General features: G+C 38.9%; 3 protein-coding genes across 3 annotated transcripts; 2 read left to right on the forward strand and 1 right to left on the reverse strand.

Annotated features, from left to right (window-relative positions):
- The first annotated feature begins 136 nt into the window (after nt 1-136).
- Nucleotides 137-10423, forward strand: LOC105187550 (arginine-glutamic acid dipeptide repeats protein). Its single transcript, XM_011148434.3, has 11 exons — nt 137-283; nt 543-645; nt 3566-4137; nt 4434-5524; nt 5820-5983; nt 6059-6232; nt 6323-6643; nt 6733-6892; nt 6972-7105; nt 7979-8635; nt 9793-10423. Exons 1-11 carry the CDS (start codon nt 270-272, stop codon nt 9964-9966), a joined length of 3564 nt encoding a protein of 1187 aa, XP_011146736.2. The 5' UTR covers nt 137-269; the 3' UTR covers nt 9967-10423.
- Nucleotides 10424-11682: 1259 nt separating this feature from the next.
- Nucleotides 11683-14639, forward strand: Dbp80 (putative ATP-dependent RNA helicase Dbp80). Its single transcript, XM_011148435.3, has 9 exons — nt 11683-11987; nt 12248-12462; nt 12588-12680; nt 12751-12968; nt 13049-13226; nt 13323-13560; nt 13632-13794; nt 13934-14187; nt 14478-14639. The coding sequence occupies exons 1-8, from the start codon at nt 11925-11927 to the stop codon at nt 14185-14187; spliced, it is 1422 nt and encodes a 473-aa protein (XP_011146737.1). The 5' UTR covers nt 11683-11924; the 3' UTR covers nt 14478-14639.
- Nucleotides 14640-15627: 988 nt separating this feature from the next.
- Nucleotides 15628-19462, reverse strand: LOC105187552 (heat shock protein 60A). The gene is made up of 5 exons (XM_011148436.3): nt 19082-19462; nt 17781-18192; nt 16997-17583; nt 16616-16919; nt 15628-16546 (listed from the first exon to the last, which is right to left on the reverse strand). The coding sequence occupies exons 2-5, from the start codon at nt 18190-18192 to the stop codon at nt 16134-16136; spliced, it is 1716 nt and encodes a 571-aa protein (XP_011146738.1). The 5' UTR covers nt 19082-19462; the 3' UTR covers nt 15628-16133.
- Between the last annotated feature and the right edge of the window lie 640 nt (nt 19463-20102).

Here is a 20102-nt window from a genome sequence, read left to right on the forward strand (position 1 = left end):
GTCTGTTCTTTGTAGCTGCACTGTTGAACTGGTGCAATAAGTTAAAATGAAACAAATATAGGTTTTCTCACTCTAGCTTATTGCACCAGTTCAGCAGTGCGGCTACAAAGAACAGACCAATAACATTTGATATCGAAGACATGTTCGACTGATCATTTGATATCAATGTCGATTAATCGATGTCGAGTGTGCGCGTTTTCGATAAAGACTCCATTGCAATTGCACAGGAGCCATCGTAGATTCTTTCCTGGCCCCGAGTACGACAGCGTATGATGTCAGAGCAGTAAGTACTTCTATTTTGTGTTGTTATGAAAAATTACGATCTAAAATTTTCAGTCGTGCAACTTCTTATCGAAATTAACATAGTGTAGCGCTTGTTTCGGGTTCTCGCTGAAAATATGCGCAGGTTAGAAACGTGAAGGCTGCACTTGACAATGACGTAGGTTGTTACGGACGAGAGCGTCTCTGTCTCCGCAACTGTAACAAGAAAGCGGGCAGGTTTTGTCGATAGCATGTCGAAATTTTCGTATCTACCTTTTCAGTGATGATACTTTACTGGACGAAGATCTTGAGGGGGACGAGGAATACGATTTGGGCAATGATGAAGAAGAAGCCTTGTTAGCTGATGACTATGAAGTAGAGAGGGTGAGCATATTGTTTGCCCATTATTTTTCAGTTGGATGAAACCCTACACCTATTCGCTATTTGGCCAAATTCAGTCGCGCTCAATAGAACCAATTGACCTTCGATCTCAAAATTATTCCATTTTGTAATCTTGGTTCTCATCCATTGTGCATTTGTTGACCTAATTTTTACAACAGATGATTTATATAAAATTGATGCTATTTAATACAATTAATTGTATTAATAAATTAATAAATAATTAATTAAAGTAAATTAATAAATTAACATACAATTGATGCTATTTAATAATGAATCTAATAGTAAAGCAAAAAATATTTTTATTTTTCATAAGTAATTTATGATATTACATCAAGACAAAAAATATTCCAATAAATAGGGAAGAATAATATTTTACTTTCTTTGTATTCTCTAAATTTTTTTTTATTGTCAAACAGCAAGTACTAAGATATATATGACATTATTGTACAATAAAGTCTCGTGCATGAATCAAAAGAATCAAAAGTATGAGGCAGATGATAGATAAAATACTGGCTATGTCGAAAAATACAATACGTAATCCATGTATTCTACTTGAACTTCAATCATATCATGTAACTGTTCAATAAAGTGTTAACACAATATGTTAACACATTGTATAATATAATATATAATATTTATTGTAGATGTGCCATAAATATTTATGCATATATATTTTAAATGCAAAAGTACACCTCACAAGAAAATTCAAACTGAACTTTCATAAACTGATGATTCGAATATATGAACATTTTTGTTCAAATGCAAATGTTTGCGAAAGCTGATGCTGCAATATAGAAAAAACTTGTAGGCATAAGCATGTGATTTGTTTACTTTAGTGAACGATTATGAAATTACACAGGTTAAAAAAACATATGTAGCTGTTAATAAATTATCAAAAATTTTGATTTTACAATAAAATTATGACAACAGCATTGGTATGTACAAGCTAGAAATAACTGCAAAATTATAATTATTATTATGTTTCCTTATTTCTTATATTCATTCAATCATATAAGAACATATCATCTTTTTTATATATTCAACAACTTGCAATATTTATGGTTGTTTTACAATGTTTATGATCATTAATTTTTTTGAGAAATTGTACTGTTTAACTATATAATAACATACATGCTACATATATTTGTTTTAATCTGCTGCGTAAATGCGACTGTAATTTTTATAAATTAAGACTCATCAACATCTTAAGCGGCATTAATAACGAGTAGACTGAAAGGACCTGTTTATCTACCCAACTATGTTTCCCTTTTGTATATATAAGTTCGTATCCCACATTTCAAATTATGATTGGTGCTATACCCAATTTGGTAAATTGCTAATTGCTAGCGTAAATTTTTATGATTGTATCTTGTCATGTTCATTAGAAAATTATTCGCTATCACGAATGAATGGTTTTATGTGAGGCTGTTGATACAAGGCATACATAAATTATTACAAATGTGAAACTTTTCGCTCAATATCTTTCTGTTTATACGATGTTAATACTTAATACGTAACGGAAGATTATTTTCGTAGGGGAATCTTTAATTGTTCTTATATTGCAAATAAAAAATACAGGCTATCGTTCTTTTATACATCGCGTTCTAAAAATAAAAAAAAAGATATGTTTATACGCAACTCGAAATTTTTATGTATAGCAGAAGATTTATATATTATGTAGGAGAACATTTGTGTATTTTATAATATATAATGTGTAATGTTCTTACATTAAACCATTCCGACAGTGGACGTTATCATCTCGATTTTCAACAACGATTATGGATTTTAATGCGAAATTGTACATCGCGATCTCTAGTATTAAGCCAATTCATCTAACGAACAGCTGCAGTAAGAAATAATTCAATTATACTGACGCAATACGATAATTTCCATCATGATAAATTCATTTGCAACTTGTTCACGAACTTGAATTTCTTTGTGTTACCATCAGCAACGTTAAATTCTGATATTACAAAGTACACCTTAACAACTTGCGTGTTATTATCGAAAAATAAAAGTGACTCATATTTAATAAAAATTTACATGGTGTGTTACAATGGATTTTGGTAGAAACACGTTATACGTTTTGCCTACCGAAATGGCACAGGTAATTATACCTTATCCTGAACGTGCTAGATTTTGTTGCATAATCGCGCAAACCACCAGACTGAATTGAATTGTATCGTACTGCGCTGACAATTCGACACGTGCAAGTTGTCATTCGTGAAATACTAGCATTTTATCGAATGGAAGCCTTTCGAAAATGCTACATCGGTATTTTAGCACACTTGTGTTTGCGTTTCGCATCGGCGAAAAATCATCATGTCGTTCATCACACGTTCGCATTTTTCCGCTATTGTGTACTCGGCCTCATCGCAATCTCCATTATTCATTGTTCTCCATTGTTTGTTTATAAGGCTTATGTTTCGTCATTATTACCGTTAGAGATAAGAGCATGTTTTCTCAGTACGCCAAGAATTAACAGGTGAAAGAAAACAGAGAAAAGAAAAGAGAGAACAATCAAATAAGACCGAAAGTTACATGTCCCACGTAGCGATCAGGACCACACATACGCACGCGCCCGCGCCCGCGCACCTACGCACACCGCGAATTTGGACTCATGCGATTTCTATGCGATATATACGTGCCGATGATAACGATTCGAGTTCTCACGAGTGGACAAAATGGAAGATATTTTGCTTACCATACACACACACACACACCACACACACACACACACATACACACACACACACACACACACACAGACACATTGCACACATATATTTTAGTACATATACATTAGTTAACGATACGTAGATTATGAAATATGATGTAGATTACTACACTGGATAAATATCGCTTACATTACAAATATCTGACGATTTAATTCCCCGAGCAGCAGAATAGCTATAAGGGAGAAGAGGAAACAGATGATGTACTGGACTTAGGAGTCACGGATGCGCTCGACGACTTAGACGGCGAAGATGAAAATATAGAGTTTAGTAGAGGCAATACTGATAAACCTAGCGATAACGATTTCTATAAGGATGAAGAGCACTCGAAGGTACAGACCACGTATTACGAGCAAGACGAGAACGCCGAGTACGCGAACGAGCAGGCATGTCAGTCCGACTGCAATCCGGACTGCATTAGCGTCAGCATACCGAACAATACCGGTGATCTGCGTGAGAAGCTGCAGAAAAACATGCAGGTCTACGTTGGTAACGGGCAAGGATTGGAGGAAGACGACTGCGAGGAGGCAAAGGAGAGGCGGAACAGATTTCAAAACGAGCGTACGATGATCTCGCCGAAGATGAACAATGATATCCCGGACACGTTGGAGAACGTCGTCACGTCGGAACCGTCAGCCAGAACACCGTTCAGGGGACGAGGAAGAGGAGGAGGAGGACGCATCGCAAGAGGCAGAGGAGGAAGATTTAACATGCCAAATACTGGAAACTTCAACCCAAGGTAACACACAATCTCGACAATAACAACGGTCTTTGGTCATTGACAAAATTGATTACGAGTTTATAAAGGAGAGCAATATCAATCGCTGGAATGTAAGATGGGTGAACAAGAAGCAAACCGCAGTCTCAGCTGATGCGATCAAAAATTCACGTCTCTTTTTGAGGCTCAGCCGTGAGCTTTAAGAAAATTACCAATCGTTATAACACTGCTCTATAAAACTTTTGCTTTTCATTATGGCCATTATCCACTTTTGTACTCAATCGATCGCAATGTCTCACTGCGGAACACTTTTGCAGGTTTGGTAACGGGACGCGGCCAGGTGGTTTTGACAACCAGCCGCCTGCGTGCAGGCCGCCGCTATTGGAGACCAGACCATTGTGTCTTCTTAGTACGCCAAACAGCCTGCCGAATCAGCCGTTAATGTACCAACAGGCTAGCCCGCAGAAGCCTTTCCAACAATTTGGCCCGAACGGCCCGATGCAGCAGACTCCAACGCAGTTCGTGGATAACAGACCGCAGTTCAATCCCGGACAGTTTCAAGGCCCGATAAGATCGCGTGTGAATATGGGACCGCGTCTCGAGTACGGGCCCCCCAGGGCCAGCGGTCCTTTGGTGGGCGGTGGAACAATGCCGGGACCGGGCTACAACAATTGTCCGCCGAATCAGCCGCCGTTTCATCCGATGCAACCGTTTCAGAATCCGGGCGGTCTCATGCAAGAGAATCAGATGCGACCGATGCATCAGGGCAATCAGGGCCCGCCGCTGTTGCAGGGCAATCCGGGAAACTCGCTCCTCGGTAATCCGAATGTGCTATTGACCGGCGGAAATCCGTTGCCGCTGTTGCCGTCGGTGAATATACCGCTGCCTATGCAACAAGGATTCCCGCGACAGCAAGCTCCTCCTCCACAACCTCCGCCGCCGCCGCCGCCCCCGCCACCGTCATCCTCTCATGGCCTGCCATCTATGCAACAACAGAACCTACCATCTATGCAGCAGCAGAACTTGCCGTCTATGCAACAACAGAGCCTGCCGTCTATGCAACAACAGAACCTGCCGTCTATGCAACAACAGAATCTGCCGTCTATGCAACAACAGAATCTGCCGTCTATGCAACAACAAAACCTACCGCAAATGCCTAGTCAGCAGCCGCCGCCGCCCTACGAGAACAGACTACCGTTCCAGGAGACGCAGCAGTTTCAGGGTCGGAACGCGTACAACGGGAGGGCCGGTTATCCCGATCAAGTACCCAATAGCCAATTTAATAATTCGATGCAACCGCCTGTACCACAACAGTCGACGTCTAATGTACACAGTGTGTCTTTACCTCCAGGCCACAAGATTCTAATCAATCCTCACTTTAGAGGAGCTGTTCAACCGACGAACAATGGTGAGTCTCTTTGTGAGTGGATATATATTTCGTATTGGGTCGATTCGTAAGTAACTTATGACGAGGATGAGAAACATGAATCGTTATTGATGATAAAGGATATGTATCACACAGATTAGGTTCCGTTAGAAAATATTTTTCTAGAAAAATTGAGAGAGAGAGAGAGAGAGAGAGAGAGAGAGAGAGAGAGAGAGAGAGAGAGAGAGAAATGGAAAAGTTACACGTGAATCAACTAAAAAAAAAAAAAATACATTTAACTAGATTTATACTCATTTGCTTTCTGCAATTATCGCAGCTCGACTTGTTTGGGATACTAATCAGCAAGTGCAACAACCGCAAGTCTCTCACAGCAGACAGTTTCCGCAGCAACCTGCCTCGACGTATCAGAATCAAAGCTACAATCAATCTCAACAAGCTACATCGCAATACAAAAACAATTATCTACAAAGCAAGAGCGACGTACGTAAACGTGTGATATATCGCGCGCAATGCGGTGCGATGTGCGGAGTTGTATATCGTTGAATTTTATTGTAGGATCCATATGCATATTTCTCCGACGTTTGGCAGGAGAACAGACCGCAAAAGCCTCAAAATATGAACACGAGTAAGCAATATGTTTCGAACAATTACTCTCGGGATAACAGTTACAGCGATAATAATAAATACAGAGGGGACAGCCAACGTGATCAAAAGAACAACTATCAAGAGGTAAATATCGTTACAAGACCCCACGATCCCAATAATGTTCATTACGCTTACTTTGTCCCGGATACTGATTCGATTTTTCCGTGACGCTAGGATCACAGAGGATCTCATCCAAACTATCGGGAGAGAGACTTGCCGCTACGAGCAAGGAATGATCATATGCGGCGCAGCAGATCACCGACGAATACATATCGCGGCGACTCGTACGATCAGAATCACAGTCAGAAGTCTTTTAGACCGATGAACATAACTGTACACCGCGAACCGAACAGGCCACCGCAAAAGAGAATTCCCGAATCGACAGACAGACCGCCGCGGGAGATAAGTCCGAAGCGCAGTAAATCGACAAACAGCAGAAACTTTCACGAGATACGGAGAGTGGATATAGTAGAGAGAACGGTCACCGAGAGGAAGGTGAGCCGGTCTCCTGATTGACTTTCAGCAGATAATACCAATCGAGGCGATGAAATCTAAATATATATTGCGAAACTGTGATCTTTCAGGAGGAAGACATCGATCCGGAGATGCAAGAATATTGCAAGAAAATGGAGGAACAGAAGCGTCTTCGGGAAAAGCTGTTGCGCGAGAAGGAGAACAGGCGCAAGATGGCAGCGATGGAGAAGCAGCAAAACGAGGACGGGAAGATGGACCCGACCGTCGCGGGTATGTAGTAATCAGGAGTTATATATCTTGACAGCCTTCTTGTGCGCTTTTGTCGAACGATATTTCCGAAAATTTTCAGCGAACGAAATCGTACAGCAAGACACAAAGGCCGTGTCGGCGCTGATGGGAGTTGTAAAGGACAACGTCACCGTTAAAGTTCGACCTGGTGTCGGTAAAGGACGCGGTCGTCCTGTCAATTCACAGAGCACAGAGGTATAATATTAAATGTACCACTATTTCGCGATTCCGCTCAATTTCTCCATTGATTGTGAAGACTGCGCGATACTGAACGACTATGATTCTGATAATCGTGTTATTATGGCGAGACCTATTATATTGTCGTACAATTCACATTTCAATATTTGTGGAAAAATATTTACAAATAATAACAAATTTCTGGATTCAATAAATATAGTTCAAATCCAATCTATAAATCGAGTAACAAAAGTACACGTGATATGTGTATAGTATTTTTTAATATATTTTATAATGCTTTTCGTAGTTGCACAAAATGTTACACAGTAAATTTGTGTGCATACATCTGTGTGCATGTTAAGAGTAGTAGGTACAGGAGTGAGTACCTGCCGTTGAACTAAATACTTTCTCTCTCTCTCTCTCTCTCTCTCTCTCTCTCTCTTTCTCTTACTTTTATTCTGATAATGGTGGTGCAACAATACTACTGTAGTTATTGTTTCGATTAGTAAGAGAAAAAATGCCATTTTTAGACGTTTATTGCTCTGATGATAGCTTTATATACTTTTTTAAATAAAATACCAATTCATTTATACACGTGCAATTAAAATTCGCTGTACATTTTCCACTTATGTTTCAATAAAATATACTTTTTCAATAAATTTTGTTTCTTTTCATTTCCTCCAGACTGTAACACATTTTAACAAGTATCAAAAGAATTTAAAACTCGTCGAAGCTTGTTAAGATAAATTTGGATAAAAGGAAATATGTATCATCTCAGAATTCACTTTATTACATTGTCACTGATATCATGATAAAACAACGAAGGCCAAATCGTCCGATGCACAATAATGAGTCGCTTAAAATGACGCTCGTCTGATATTTTTGTTGTAGGCAACAGACAGACCACTCACGCGAATCGTTAGAGCGATACCGACCACTGTCCAGGCCAACAATTCGATGACGCGAAACGACATCACCGGTGCGAAAGACGATAACTTCGAGCGCGCGGTCGACAAGACCGACGATGTTGTACAAACGAGACAAATGGTGCAACAGTCCGGTACACGAAGAGTGGTGATACACAAGTCTCTGCTCAATTCGAAGAAGGTCGCCACCACCATACAGAAGACCGTCTCCAATTTACAGCGCAGTCAAGGATTGCAGCAGAAGGCGTCCAATACGCAAGTCGTGCAAGTACAGAAGATCGTACAGAACCCAGGAAACGCGTTACAAAAATCGACGTTAGCTGCTGGACAAAAAACCGCCGGTCAGACGAACCTGGGTCCAAGAATGGGAGCGCACAAAGCACTGAGCGGCTTGCAGAAAACCGTTGTCAACGTACTCGAGCGAGATGGAACGAGTGGCGGTCATCTTCAGAGAAACGTGAACGCGCCCAACTCTCAGCGAATTGTGCTACAAACAAGCAACGCGGCACAGCCGAAAAAGTTGCCCGAAAACAGGAGCAACGTAGTCAGGCTAGATAATCTGGCTATGAGCACGTCCGAGGCACAAATTAGGCGTATGTGCCAAGGCATCGGAACCATTGAGGTGACTATATTTACTTGAAAACGCTTCACCCATTTGTCATCCTCTATTAACCATCCTACCTCCTAAACGCCACACAATTCCTACACACGCACTCCGAAGTGAGATGATTTCTTTTGTTGCATGCACTCGAGATGTTATTTAATTTATTTTGACAAATGCTATTTTTCTTTGAACACAAGCAAATACATGTATAAGATGTCGAAAGAGAAAGAGAAAGAAATATATATGTATATATTTTTCCTGCCGATCACAAATTATAACTGCAAGAAGTCAGGGTGCATCTTGATGCGTTTCATTGATTATTCCGTTTCGTGTTCTGATATTACATATCGTATTATTGTTCAGTAATTGCGAGACTTACGACATTCCAAGTAAATGTATCACAATTAGAAATAAGCATAGCACCGACACTCCTTAGGATATGATACAAGATGGATTTTTTTTTATTTTACGTTCATTTACGTTTTTTATGTTGCTGAATATTATTGCAGCTTGTTATTAGATATTAATATCATTAATTTTATAGTCTGTGATCTGTGTGTATGTGTGTGTTTTAGGAGGATTCATGTAATCTGAAATGATTGGTACTTAATTGTGCTTAAGTTGTAAGTTGTAAAGAATTGTTATGTTCCGGTAGATAAGAATATCTGGAACAGAATATACAGAAAGTCAAATATTTTTATATCATTGATAATAATGTTACATAATATTTCATTAAGATATTCAAGAATACATTTGATACCAAAGAGAACTATACAAATGAGTTACATACTTTTAGTTTATATATAATCGTGCCAGCATAGTCGTTTCTATCAATGGAAGACGTAATCGGCTGGTTATAAAAGATTCACGAAGCAAAACAGACAAAAGCAATTGGATACTTGAAGAAGATTCGTCAAGACTGCTAATTTGATACCTTTGGTGGCTTTATTATCTTATATATTATATCTTAATTGGTTCTCCTCAGAGATGCAATAATTAAAAAGTGTTCACGTCATCGCACAAACATAACATGCATACGCACGAAATTTTTTATTGTATTCTTTTCGTATTACATCACCTCTTTTTTATTTTTAGTAGAAATTTATGCCTATTTTAAATAAATAATGTTTTCTCAACTACCTGTAATAACTGTGTGTTATCTATTCGTGTTATAGAGCATACGTATGGGCGAGGGTAACGCCACGGTTGTGTTTAAGACGCAATCCGCCGCCATGGTGTTTCACAAGAAATACCAGCATAAAATGCTCGATCTATCGCTGATAAACGTGCGTTTCGTGCCGCAAACGACCAGCAATAAGGTGGTAACGGCGACCGCGAAGAAATCCTAAATGGGAAAATTCTCAAGATAATAATAGCCTCGGGATTATTGTACCCTCTCTTTTAGACATTAATTCGACGTTTGCGCACGGCTTCGCGAGGGAATGATCGTCTTAGACAACACCTATCTTCTTCTTTTCCTCTCGTTTCAACAGTTGCGACTCATCGGAGCTGTCTGATAGAGACAGAACACGCATCTATATTTTATACATACATAAACATTCACTGGACTTGTTCCCGACACAGAAATTTGCAGAAAAGAGATGCAAAGATTTGTAAATTCTAGAGAAGAATTCACAGAGAAGGAAATAAAGGGAAGTGGATCATTGTTTTTTGGAAACTTCGCAAATTGATGCAGACTAGAATGTTCTTGGCGAATTCCTTTGTACATAATATTACAAGAAATTGTATATTTCGTATAAAACAATGTATGATGCCCATACGAAATAAAGTAGCCAGCAACAATAATATGTGAGTTTAGATAACGAAGTTGATTATACAGAGATTTTTATAGCTATATTTCCAAGAAGAGCGTTTAAATTTTAAAGTGTAAGTATAATGTATCCATTACTATAGCAAGCAAGTATATGTTAAAAAAGTTATTCAAATTAACTTAAGCAAATTCAAATGAGAAAATGTACTTATATGTACATACATGTATGAGTTTATACATAAAAAAGAAAGGCTCAACACAAATTTTCAGTCGTAATATAACGCAGATAATATGTAATTTAGTCTGATGATAATTTTAATCATCATATTACAATATAAATTGCATTTTTTATCTGTTGGTAAATTCATTATTTTACCTATTTGATTATCTATTTTATAGATTTATTTACAAAGTGATACCAATATTTTTATAAACTGAAAATCATACTTAATCACGTGAAAAAGAATATTTAAAAAAATTCTTGCGTCTAAAAATCGATCATCATTAACATAAAGATAAATGCCATTAACAGATTCTATTCTTCGTTTCTATTTTTTCTCAAGAAATTAATTAAAAGATATTAATTATCGAAATACTTTGTACTTGTTCTTACATATGTGGCCCTTGGTTGATATATAGTTAATGATTATTTTTTGATTGATTCCAAGTCCATTTTCCTCGTAGATACGGTTATCCTTATACGAAGGTTACCTATAACGAACATTTTAGGTTAAAATCTAGGCTGCTAATTTCGCATCTCTAATATTACAAAAACTTAATATTTCCAAAGATCAAACTACCAAAAAGTAAACGGATAATGTAAATGTCTACGATAAATACTCACAATAAATTGTTGGTTTTTCATTTTCCTCCAAGTTCTATTGCCGCACTATAGTTTTTTGGATAAACCGCCATTGCTTTCTTTAAACCTTACCACCGATGAGATATTAGGGCTAGTATTCATAGTCGAATCTTATATCTAAGATCATCTTAAGTTCATCTTCAGATACTATACAAATTACTTTATTGGCTACGGAGTATCTGAAGATGAACTTGAGACGGTTTAAATACAAGACTCGACTATGAATACCGACCATAAGGCCCATTTATTATTAAGATAATATTAAGATAGTAAATAAATTGGTCAATCATAATCGATTATTCTTCGATTACAAGAAGGACGGTCCAGACCGTAGTTGGTCAATTTGCTTGTAACCTTACAACTTGGGATTTTACGATTTCTATTGTAAATCCCATTTAATGGATCATATTCAAGGTGTATCTGCATACTGCTTGCCCATCGCATCGTGTCTGCAAACTTGAACCCGAATCTAGCAAGTGAGTGACGTCGGAGCATCTGTGGTGTGTACAGAGCCATATATTGAAGAAGAAGAAGAAGAAGAACCTGAATCTAAGTCGGACGTCAATCGTGCTGATTGTGTCGAGAATAAGTTCATTTGTCGACTTGCTACTCGACAATTGTATTTTGAACAAGGCTCCATTATTGCAAACTGTAACAAAGAATCACCGGCGACTATGGCTTCAACTAAGGTCGACTGGGGACAATATGCCGACGAGCAAGACAAATTGGCATCTAAGGTAAAGTTGAGGTTTTTTTGACAATATATACGGATTTCATTACGGTAATTTCAAGGTTTTTTCGATATTATGAAGAATTATTTGCATATACTTCACTTGCGCTTCACTCTTGTCTATGATATTTTTTTCATTATTGCAATCTTTAATACGATAATGATCTTATCTATACATAACCTGTTTTCCTTCGCACTACCTTGCATATCCATCTCTTAAAAAAGAACAATTCATCGATTATATTTATACTGTGACAATTATTAAAGGTGACAACTTTAAATTTGGAGAAACCGAATTCTGTGAAAGATGGGGACACCAAAAGCGACGACGGATCGGATGAACAAATATCGCTGGCGGAAAAATCACTCCTGCAAAAGATCATAAGAAAAGGATTAGTCGAGACGACGAAGGATGTAGAGATTCAAAGGAAGGATCCAAATTCTCCATTATATAGTGTCAAGTCATTTGATGCGCTCCATCTGTTAGTAATTTTTAATTAATAATAATAATAATAATGTTGGTTGTATATTACTGATATAAAAAAGAAAAAGAGATATATTTTTTTCATTATGTTATATTAATTATTTATATTATAAATTTCTGTAGCAAACCTGCGTTATTGAAAGGAGTTTACGCTATGGGTTTTAATGCTCCTTCAAGAATTCAGGAAACAGCTTTGCCTACTTTGCTCGCGGATCCGTAAGTATAAATTGATAAGTTTTGATATCTTTGTTCACTATATTATCTAAATTTTTAAAAATTATTTTAGCCCACAGAATATGATAGCACAATCTCAGTCTGGCACTGGTAAAACTGCTGCATTTGTACTTGCTATGCTGAGTCGGGTGGATACTACAAAGGAATATCCACAAGTACTTTGTTTATCACCGACTTATGAATTAGCAATTCAAACTGGTGAAGTAGCAGCAAAGATGTCACGCTATTGTCCTGAGATAAAAATAAAATATGCTGTGAGAGGAGAAGAAAGTAATTTACCATTCGGTTTCTTATACAATTTATATATTTCTTATTATTACAAACTTATAAACATAATTTTTCTGTTTTAGTAAGCCGAGGATCAAAAGTCACTGAACATATTATCATAGGAACCCCAGGCAAAGTGTTGGATTGGGGACAAAAATTCAAATTCTTTGATCTCAATAAAATATCGGTATTTGTGTTAGACGAGGCTGACGTCATGATTGCTACACAGGGTCATCAGGATCAATGTATTCGCATTCACAAGTAATTTCTCAAAGAAACTCTGTTTGAAACTCCGTGAATAATACATTTACATTACATTTTGCACGAATGGTTATATATTGTACGTGTTATTTATAGAATGCTACCACGGACGTGTCAAATGATGTTCTTCTCAGCAACATATGAGCCTGAGGTGATGAACTTCGCAGAGATTATAGTCAGTAATCCGCTAATAATACGATTATTGAGGGAAGAAGAGAGTTTAGATAACATCAAACAATATTACATCAAATGTAAAAATGTGGATGACAAGTACACGGCGATCACTAACATCTACGGCGTAATCACAATTGGCCAAGCTATCATCTTCTGTCATGTAAGAACTTCAACATTGTCTGCGGGATTAATCGTAAGGAATATTAAAAATTGACATGTTATCTTCCTCAGACGAAGAAGACAGCCAGTTGGTTAGCGGAAAAAATGACGAAAGACGGACATGCAGTAGCGATACTGTCTGGTGATTTGACAGTGGAACAAAGAATTTCCGTGTTAGATAGATTTAGAGCAGGACTCGAAAAAGTTCTCATCACTACAAACGTTTTAGCTAGAGGTAAATATGTAAAGTATATAGAATTACTCAATATTAGAATAGAATTGAATAGAATAGAAAGTATATAGAATTGGTCAATATGCTTAGATATGCTGTGAAAGTGTTTTGAACGATAACAGAGTTTTATGATAATTCGCAGGCATCGATGTAGAACAGGTGACAATAGTGGTGAATTTTGACCTGCCAATGGATCAAAAACGACAAGCCGACTGTGAAACATATTTGCACAGGATCGGACGAACTGGACGATTTGGCAAGTCGGGCATTGCCATTAATCTAATCGACTCGCCTCATGCCATGCAACTCTGTAAAGATATAGAGAAGCATTTTGGCAAAAAGATACATTACCTCGACGCGGAAGACGCGGATGAAATTGAGAAGATAGGCGCTTAGGTTAATATATTTAATATTAGTATGCTTTTTATGACGAATGTAACGTATAGGCTTAATGTGATATTTTTTAAAGCGGATTTCATTGTATTTTAGATATGAAACGAGATGTTTCTTAACAACACTACACTGAAAATATTGCTCTCTTTTTTTTCCATCACTTTCATTCTTTCTTACATTCCTCTTTCTATCACAGCTGCATTTTGTACATTTCATTGAATCGAGATCGAACAATTGGACGATACTATAGGGATACAGGAACATAGATGGAGAAATATTCTTATATGTTTCAGGTGCTGATCTCGTGACTGCACATATATCGGACAGACTGATCTTGTTACGTTGAGACTTCGTTATTTTCATTTGCTTGAAAAACAATATAGCGACGTTGAAACGCTTCTTCCGTTTCTATTATTTATGGCACGCTTTTGGTACTATATATATATATATTATTTGGTACTATATATATATATATATATATATATATATATATATATTATGGACGTAGCAGATTATATTAAAAATGCCAGATAGAATATTTTAGGTTTCTATGTGTTAATATAAGAATTTTATAAAAATTTTAAATCATCACATCGACTGTTTTCTCCTTACTATATTCGTCCCCGTAAGTCTCATATTTCCGTTCTTTTTCTTATTCAAGATAGAGAATAAATATAAAAATATTTACATGTGTGAAAACTGCTATCTGAATGATTTGATCAGCTTAAATATCTCTGAATGTTTATCATTTCAGGAAATAACAGTAGGCTAGAATAAACGTAATATTCCGAAAATATAAAGGTCAATAGATATTTAAGATGATCACGTCTGTGAATAAGCCATCTAGTATGTAAATTAATAATATATATTTTTTAGTTTATAACTTTTTATTTATAACCGTTTAGTTTATAACCGTTACTATTGCACTCTGTACCGATAATAATTCGACGTATTTGTATGCTCAAATTTCGCGTTTTGATTTATTTACAAATATATTGATTTTGTTTACAAATCAATGTAATACAAATGTTAATATATTACAAATATAGTGATTTGTAAACAATTTCTAAAGGCATAGTAACGTATATATATATATAATATGGGAATATTTATATTCTATACTAAATAAAATTTTTACTCATCAAAAATTTGTTTCATTGTCTTCATACTTGCCATGATGCTAGCTCGTAAGTACGAAAAAGTATTGTAAGTGAAACACGCATTTTTGTTCAAAATCAGAAAATAAATCTAATATTTATAAAGTTACGAATACGTCGAGATATGATTAACCTTCCACGCACATTCATTTTTTTTTATTCATACATCAAAACTTATTTGTGTGTGACTGCTCTTAGCTCTTCATCATTTGTATCTCGTTGGTTGTTCACAACTTCAGCATAATACAAGTGTAGATTTGTGTGCAGGGGGGAGAAACGAAACAGATAAAATAATTGAAATTTATTTAGAAATTGTTACTGTAATTGGTTAATTCACATACTGTAACCATCTGTATAAACATATTAACAAGTTTATATCACACGGCGAAATGTATTTTTACATTAAATGCATCTATTCGAAACACCGGTGTGTATGCACTACATACGCATGGTTTTTTAAATGAAAAAGAATAAATCGGTAGTACGACATAGTTCATAACGCGTAATGCCGTATAGGACAAAACAAACATGAGAACGATGTCTTATCATAAAGACTGGATCATCGATCGACTATACGTGTCGCACGTGCGTGCCTTGTTATCGCCTGTTTGCAATGCTTCCAAGTCAATAAACTACGCTCGCGAGAAATCGGTTCCTATTCGAACAGAACACTATTGTCCAGCGCTTTGTCTTTTTTTTTTCCCTTTCTCAGAACAACGTCGCACAGCGTAACCGTGGTTCTCTCTTCTCAGTCTTTACGCTGTTCTAGCGTGTATCTTCCTGCCTATGTTCTTACATGCCCATGCCGCCCATACCACCCATGCCGCCCATACCGCCCATACCACCCATACCGCCCATCGGTGACTGCGACTCCTCCTTCGGCATTTCCGTAACAACCGCCTCCGCCGTCGTGAGCAGTGACGCTACGCCCGCAGCATCGGTGAGTGCCGTGCGCACGACCTTCGTGGGATCGATAATACCCGTCTCGATCATGTCGACGTATTCGTCTTTGAGCGCGTCATAGCCAAGCTTGCCTTCGCTCACTTTAGCTACCACGAGACTGGCGTCGACACCGGCGTTCTGCGCGATCTGCAAGCACGGCATGCGCAACGCATTCGCCACGATCTTGATTCCGGTCTCCTGGTCGGAATTGATCGCCTTCAGCTGTCGCAGCGCCGGCAAGCATCTCAAGAGAGCGGTACCACCTTTGGGATGAAGAATACCGTTAACATGAATGGATTTTATAGCGATGAAAATGCAAGATCAAGCCTCACCTCCGGGTACAATGCCCTCCTCGACGGCGGCGCGAGTAGCGTTGAGCGCGTCGTGCACGCGGTCCTTCTTCTCGTTTACTTCCACTTCGCTGCTACCGCCAACCCTGAGGACCGCCACTCCGGACGCTAATCTAGCCAGGCGTTCTTGCAGCTTCTCCTTTTCGTATTCAGACGTGGTGTTCTCGATCTGATCCCTAATCTGATCGGCTCTCCTATCAATATCAGCCTTCTTCCCTTTGCCCTTCAAGATGAGAGTGTCGTCTTTTGTGATGATAAGTTCTCCCACTTGACCCAAGTCGCTCGCCTGGCGAATAGAATACAATATTTAACTAGGGTTTGATTGATTAGAATTAATTAACTCTATGCTAGCGCGTGTCTCACCTGAACGTCTTCCAGTTTGATGAGATTGGCGTCATCGCCGAAGACTATGCCACCGGTGGATATTGCCATGTCTTGGAGAGTGGCTTTCCTATTGTCGCCAAAGCCGGGTGCCTTAACTGCAGCCACCTGCAGTCCGATCTTCAACCGATTGACAACGAGCGTGGACAAAGCCTCGCCATCCACGTCCTCGGCGATTATGACAAGAGGTTTGCGTTGCGCGTTGGCCAGCTCCAAGGCGGGGATGATGTTCTGCACGGACGAGATCTTCTTCTCGCTGAAGAGAAGCAGCGCATCTTGAAACTCGACTTTGGCGCCTTTGCTGGAGTTGATGAAGTACGGGGAGATGTAGCCTCGGTCGAACTTCATTCCCTCAATAATCTCTAACTCGTCGTTGAGCGTCTTGCCGTCCTTCACCGTGATTACACCTTCTTTGCCGACCTTCTTCATGGCGTCGGAGATCAAGTTACCGACAGCTTGGTCGCCGTTGGCGGATATCGTCGCTACTTGTGCGATTTCCTCGGGCGTCGTGACGGGTTTGCTCAGCATCTTCAATTCATCCTTGATTTTCTCCACCGCCAACATCACGCCTACAAAGTCGCGGATCTTTTAATGTCGTTTTACATCAAGAGACCTGCTCATAGCTCATGGTTCAAGTCTTAACTCGCAGTGCAGGTCAAAGTTTAATATTTCCTAAGACACTGCGCAAGATATATAAAGATTTCATTCATAAAAGATCATGCATAAACAATTTTTCCACTGAAAAATCAAATCAAATGAAGCTTACCACGCCTGATTTCTACAGGATTTGCACCTTTGCTGATCTTCTCAAATCCTTCCTTGGCTATTGCTCTGGCCAATATGGTTGCAGTGGTAGTACCATCTCCAGCTTCCTCATTAGTGTTATTAGCTACATCCTGCACTAATTTAGCTCCGATATTTTGGAACTTATCTTTTAGTTCGATGCCTTTTGCTACAGTCACACCATCCTTCGTGATCTTTGGACTTCCCCAGCTTTGCTCCAAGATTACATTACGTCCCTTGGGACCCATTGTCACTGCGACAGCATCCGCCAATATGTCTACACCCTGCAACATCAAGGCACGAACCTCTGCTCCGAAACGCACATCTTTGGCATAAGTACGTGCCTGCAATTGGCGCAGGGCCGTTCCTCTCAACATAGTAGGTAGTCTGTGCATCTGTGTGAACATAAATGATATATATTAGTCAAGGTTTTAAATTTAAGATGAGTCTTCTTCTTAGTAACATACAGTTTACTAAAAATAAATATGTATTACTTATATACAAATATATTTTGATATAATTATTTTAAAATTGTGTTACTGAAACAATAATACAATTCCAACTTCTTGTGTAATTTATCTTGCTTAAGTTAAAAGAAGTGAAATATTTCCAATACATATAAGATACATATAAAATCTTAAAACAAACAATTAAGGATTTGAACTAGATGATCATAAGGGCGTGTGCACATGAAATATTCTAACAAAATTGTCGGGTATCCATTAATTTCCGCCGTTGAAGTCTAAATAAACTCAATTTCTTTATCAATGAAATTCTACAAACGCTGTCGGTAATACAAAAGTGCTCATTGAATTCCCCTATCACGTTACTAAGTCCGTGCGATTTCACGGAACACGCTTCATAAATGACGAAATAGTCAAGGTGGAACCGAATGCGATTTTTATAGCGCATAATCGAGATCCAGGGACGAATATATATGTCGCATTGCCGATTATTCACACGCGCGGCATGGAAACGCGATTATATAAACTCCGCGTGGATTGTAGGCCCGATTGGAGGTTAATTTTCGCGGGTGATAAAATTACCGCGGTACTTGGGCTAAAAAAGCCACTCGATTAACGATCGATCGCGTGCTTGGCCACGTGTAGCGAGCGTTCGCTCGTCCTCTCGTCGTTTACGAGATACGTCGATTCAGCGGATCTCTGCCGAGAATTCGTGAACTCGCACGAGCGCGACCGGCCGGCGAAATTTCGTCGCGGCGAATCTGTAGGATCTTCGCGCGACGAGCAAACACGTGTCGACGACTTCACGATCGCCTTTTACCTTCGATTCCTTGCGGGATTCCTCAGAGGTACGATCGGACGATCAAGAAGAGACGCTGTTGAGAGCGAGCGAGTTGAAGATCGGCACGGTATGACCGCACGTTGTCTTCTGCGAGCAGCGCACGAGTGGAATAGGGAGAGGAGGAGATGCGGAGGAGAGCGCGCGCTATCATATGCCGACCCTGCTCCACCACCCCCCTTTCCGATCTAGCGTGCGAACGGAACCTAACCCCACAATAGTTCAATCTACAAAAAGAATTAAATATTTGGCGATCAATGTGACGTCGCGTGTGAGAAATGAGAGAGACGGGCACCGCCGCGAGCGATTCCTTCGACAATTCGCCGGGTATCGAGCTCGCGAACAATGAATATCGTTCGATGCATTGAGCCAAATGGCCGCATGGCATAGATTCTAGAAAGCACGATCACGCCGCATGACGCAATCATCCGGTTGCCGTTGATCATCTTCGCATGCTCCTTTTCCCCTTTGGCACGCGTTTAAAAATACAATGTTATTGCGAGTCCTATGCGTTTATTTACATAAAGCAAGGATTCAATGCGCTTTCCATTCTCGATGTCGTCGATAGGTTAGCGAAAAGAGACCTTTGTGCTGACCGTCGCGGTTTTGTTCCACACCGAAGGATATCATTTTCGCATGACAAAGGCGAATCGAAATGTGAAACAAAGTTGCCGGCATGCTCTTGAGAAGCAGAAAATATCGGGCAAGGATTTTACTCGACGAGTCGTACGCGTCGGGGAAACGGGATTCTTATCGCCCGATCTTATTTATTCCTCGTTATCTGCCCCTATGGATACACGAACGGTCATCGTGAAACATTGGCAAACGCTTGGAAAGTCGAGCCCCTGCTCGCTGCTCTGAAAGAACACCATATCCTGGGTACATACCTATCATGGAACTCGTCGGAATATCGATTCCGATCGGAATCGATTCCGACGAGTTCCAGGAATAGGTACCCTATTGATTTTAATACATTATTTTATTACATATTATTTTAATATTT

Source organism: Harpegnathos saltator, unplaced genomic scaffold (genome assembly GCF_003227715.2).
Source record: "Harpegnathos saltator strain DR-91 unplaced genomic scaffold, Hsal_v8.6 scaffold126, whole genome shotgun sequence".
Classification (NCBI taxonomy): domain Eukaryota; kingdom Metazoa; phylum Arthropoda; class Insecta; order Hymenoptera; family Formicidae; genus Harpegnathos; species Harpegnathos saltator.

Excerpts from the sequence above, each read along its gene's own strand:
- LOC105187550 (XM_011148434.3), top strand. Across the intron at positions 646-3,565 it reads ATGACTATGAAGTAGAGAGG|CAGAATAGCTATAAGGGAGA; the intron begins GTGAGCATATTG and ends TTCCCCGAGCAG. Across the intron at positions 6,644-6,732 it reads GAACGGTCACCGAGAGGAAG|GAGGAAGACATCGATCCGGA; the intron begins GTGAGCCGGTCT and ends GTGATCTTTCAG.
- Dbp80 (XM_011148435.3), top strand. The coding sequence starts at position 11,925 with ATGGCTTCAACTAAGGTCGACTGGGGACAATATGCCGACGAGCAAGAC. Across the intron at positions 12,463-12,587 it reads TCATTTGATGCGCTCCATCT|CAAACCTGCGTTATTGAAAG; the intron begins GTTAGTAATTTT and ends AAATTTCTGTAG. Across the intron at positions 13,561-13,631 it reads AAGCTATCATCTTCTGTCAT|ACGAAGAAGACAGCCAGTTG; the intron begins GTAAGAACTTCA and ends TATCTTCCTCAG.
- LOC105187552 (XM_011148436.3), bottom strand. The coding sequence starts at position 18,192 with ATGCACAGACTACCTACTATGTTGAGAGGAACGGCCCTGCGCCAATTG. Across the intron at positions 17,584-17,780 it reads TCCTGTAGAAATCAGGCGTG|GCGTGATGTTGGCGGTGGAG; the intron begins GTAAGCTTCATT and ends GCGACTTTGTAG. Across the intron at positions 16,547-16,615 it reads GGAGGGCATTGTACCCGGAG|GTGGTACCGCTCTCTTGAGA; the intron begins GTGAGGCTTGAT and ends TTCATCCCAAAG.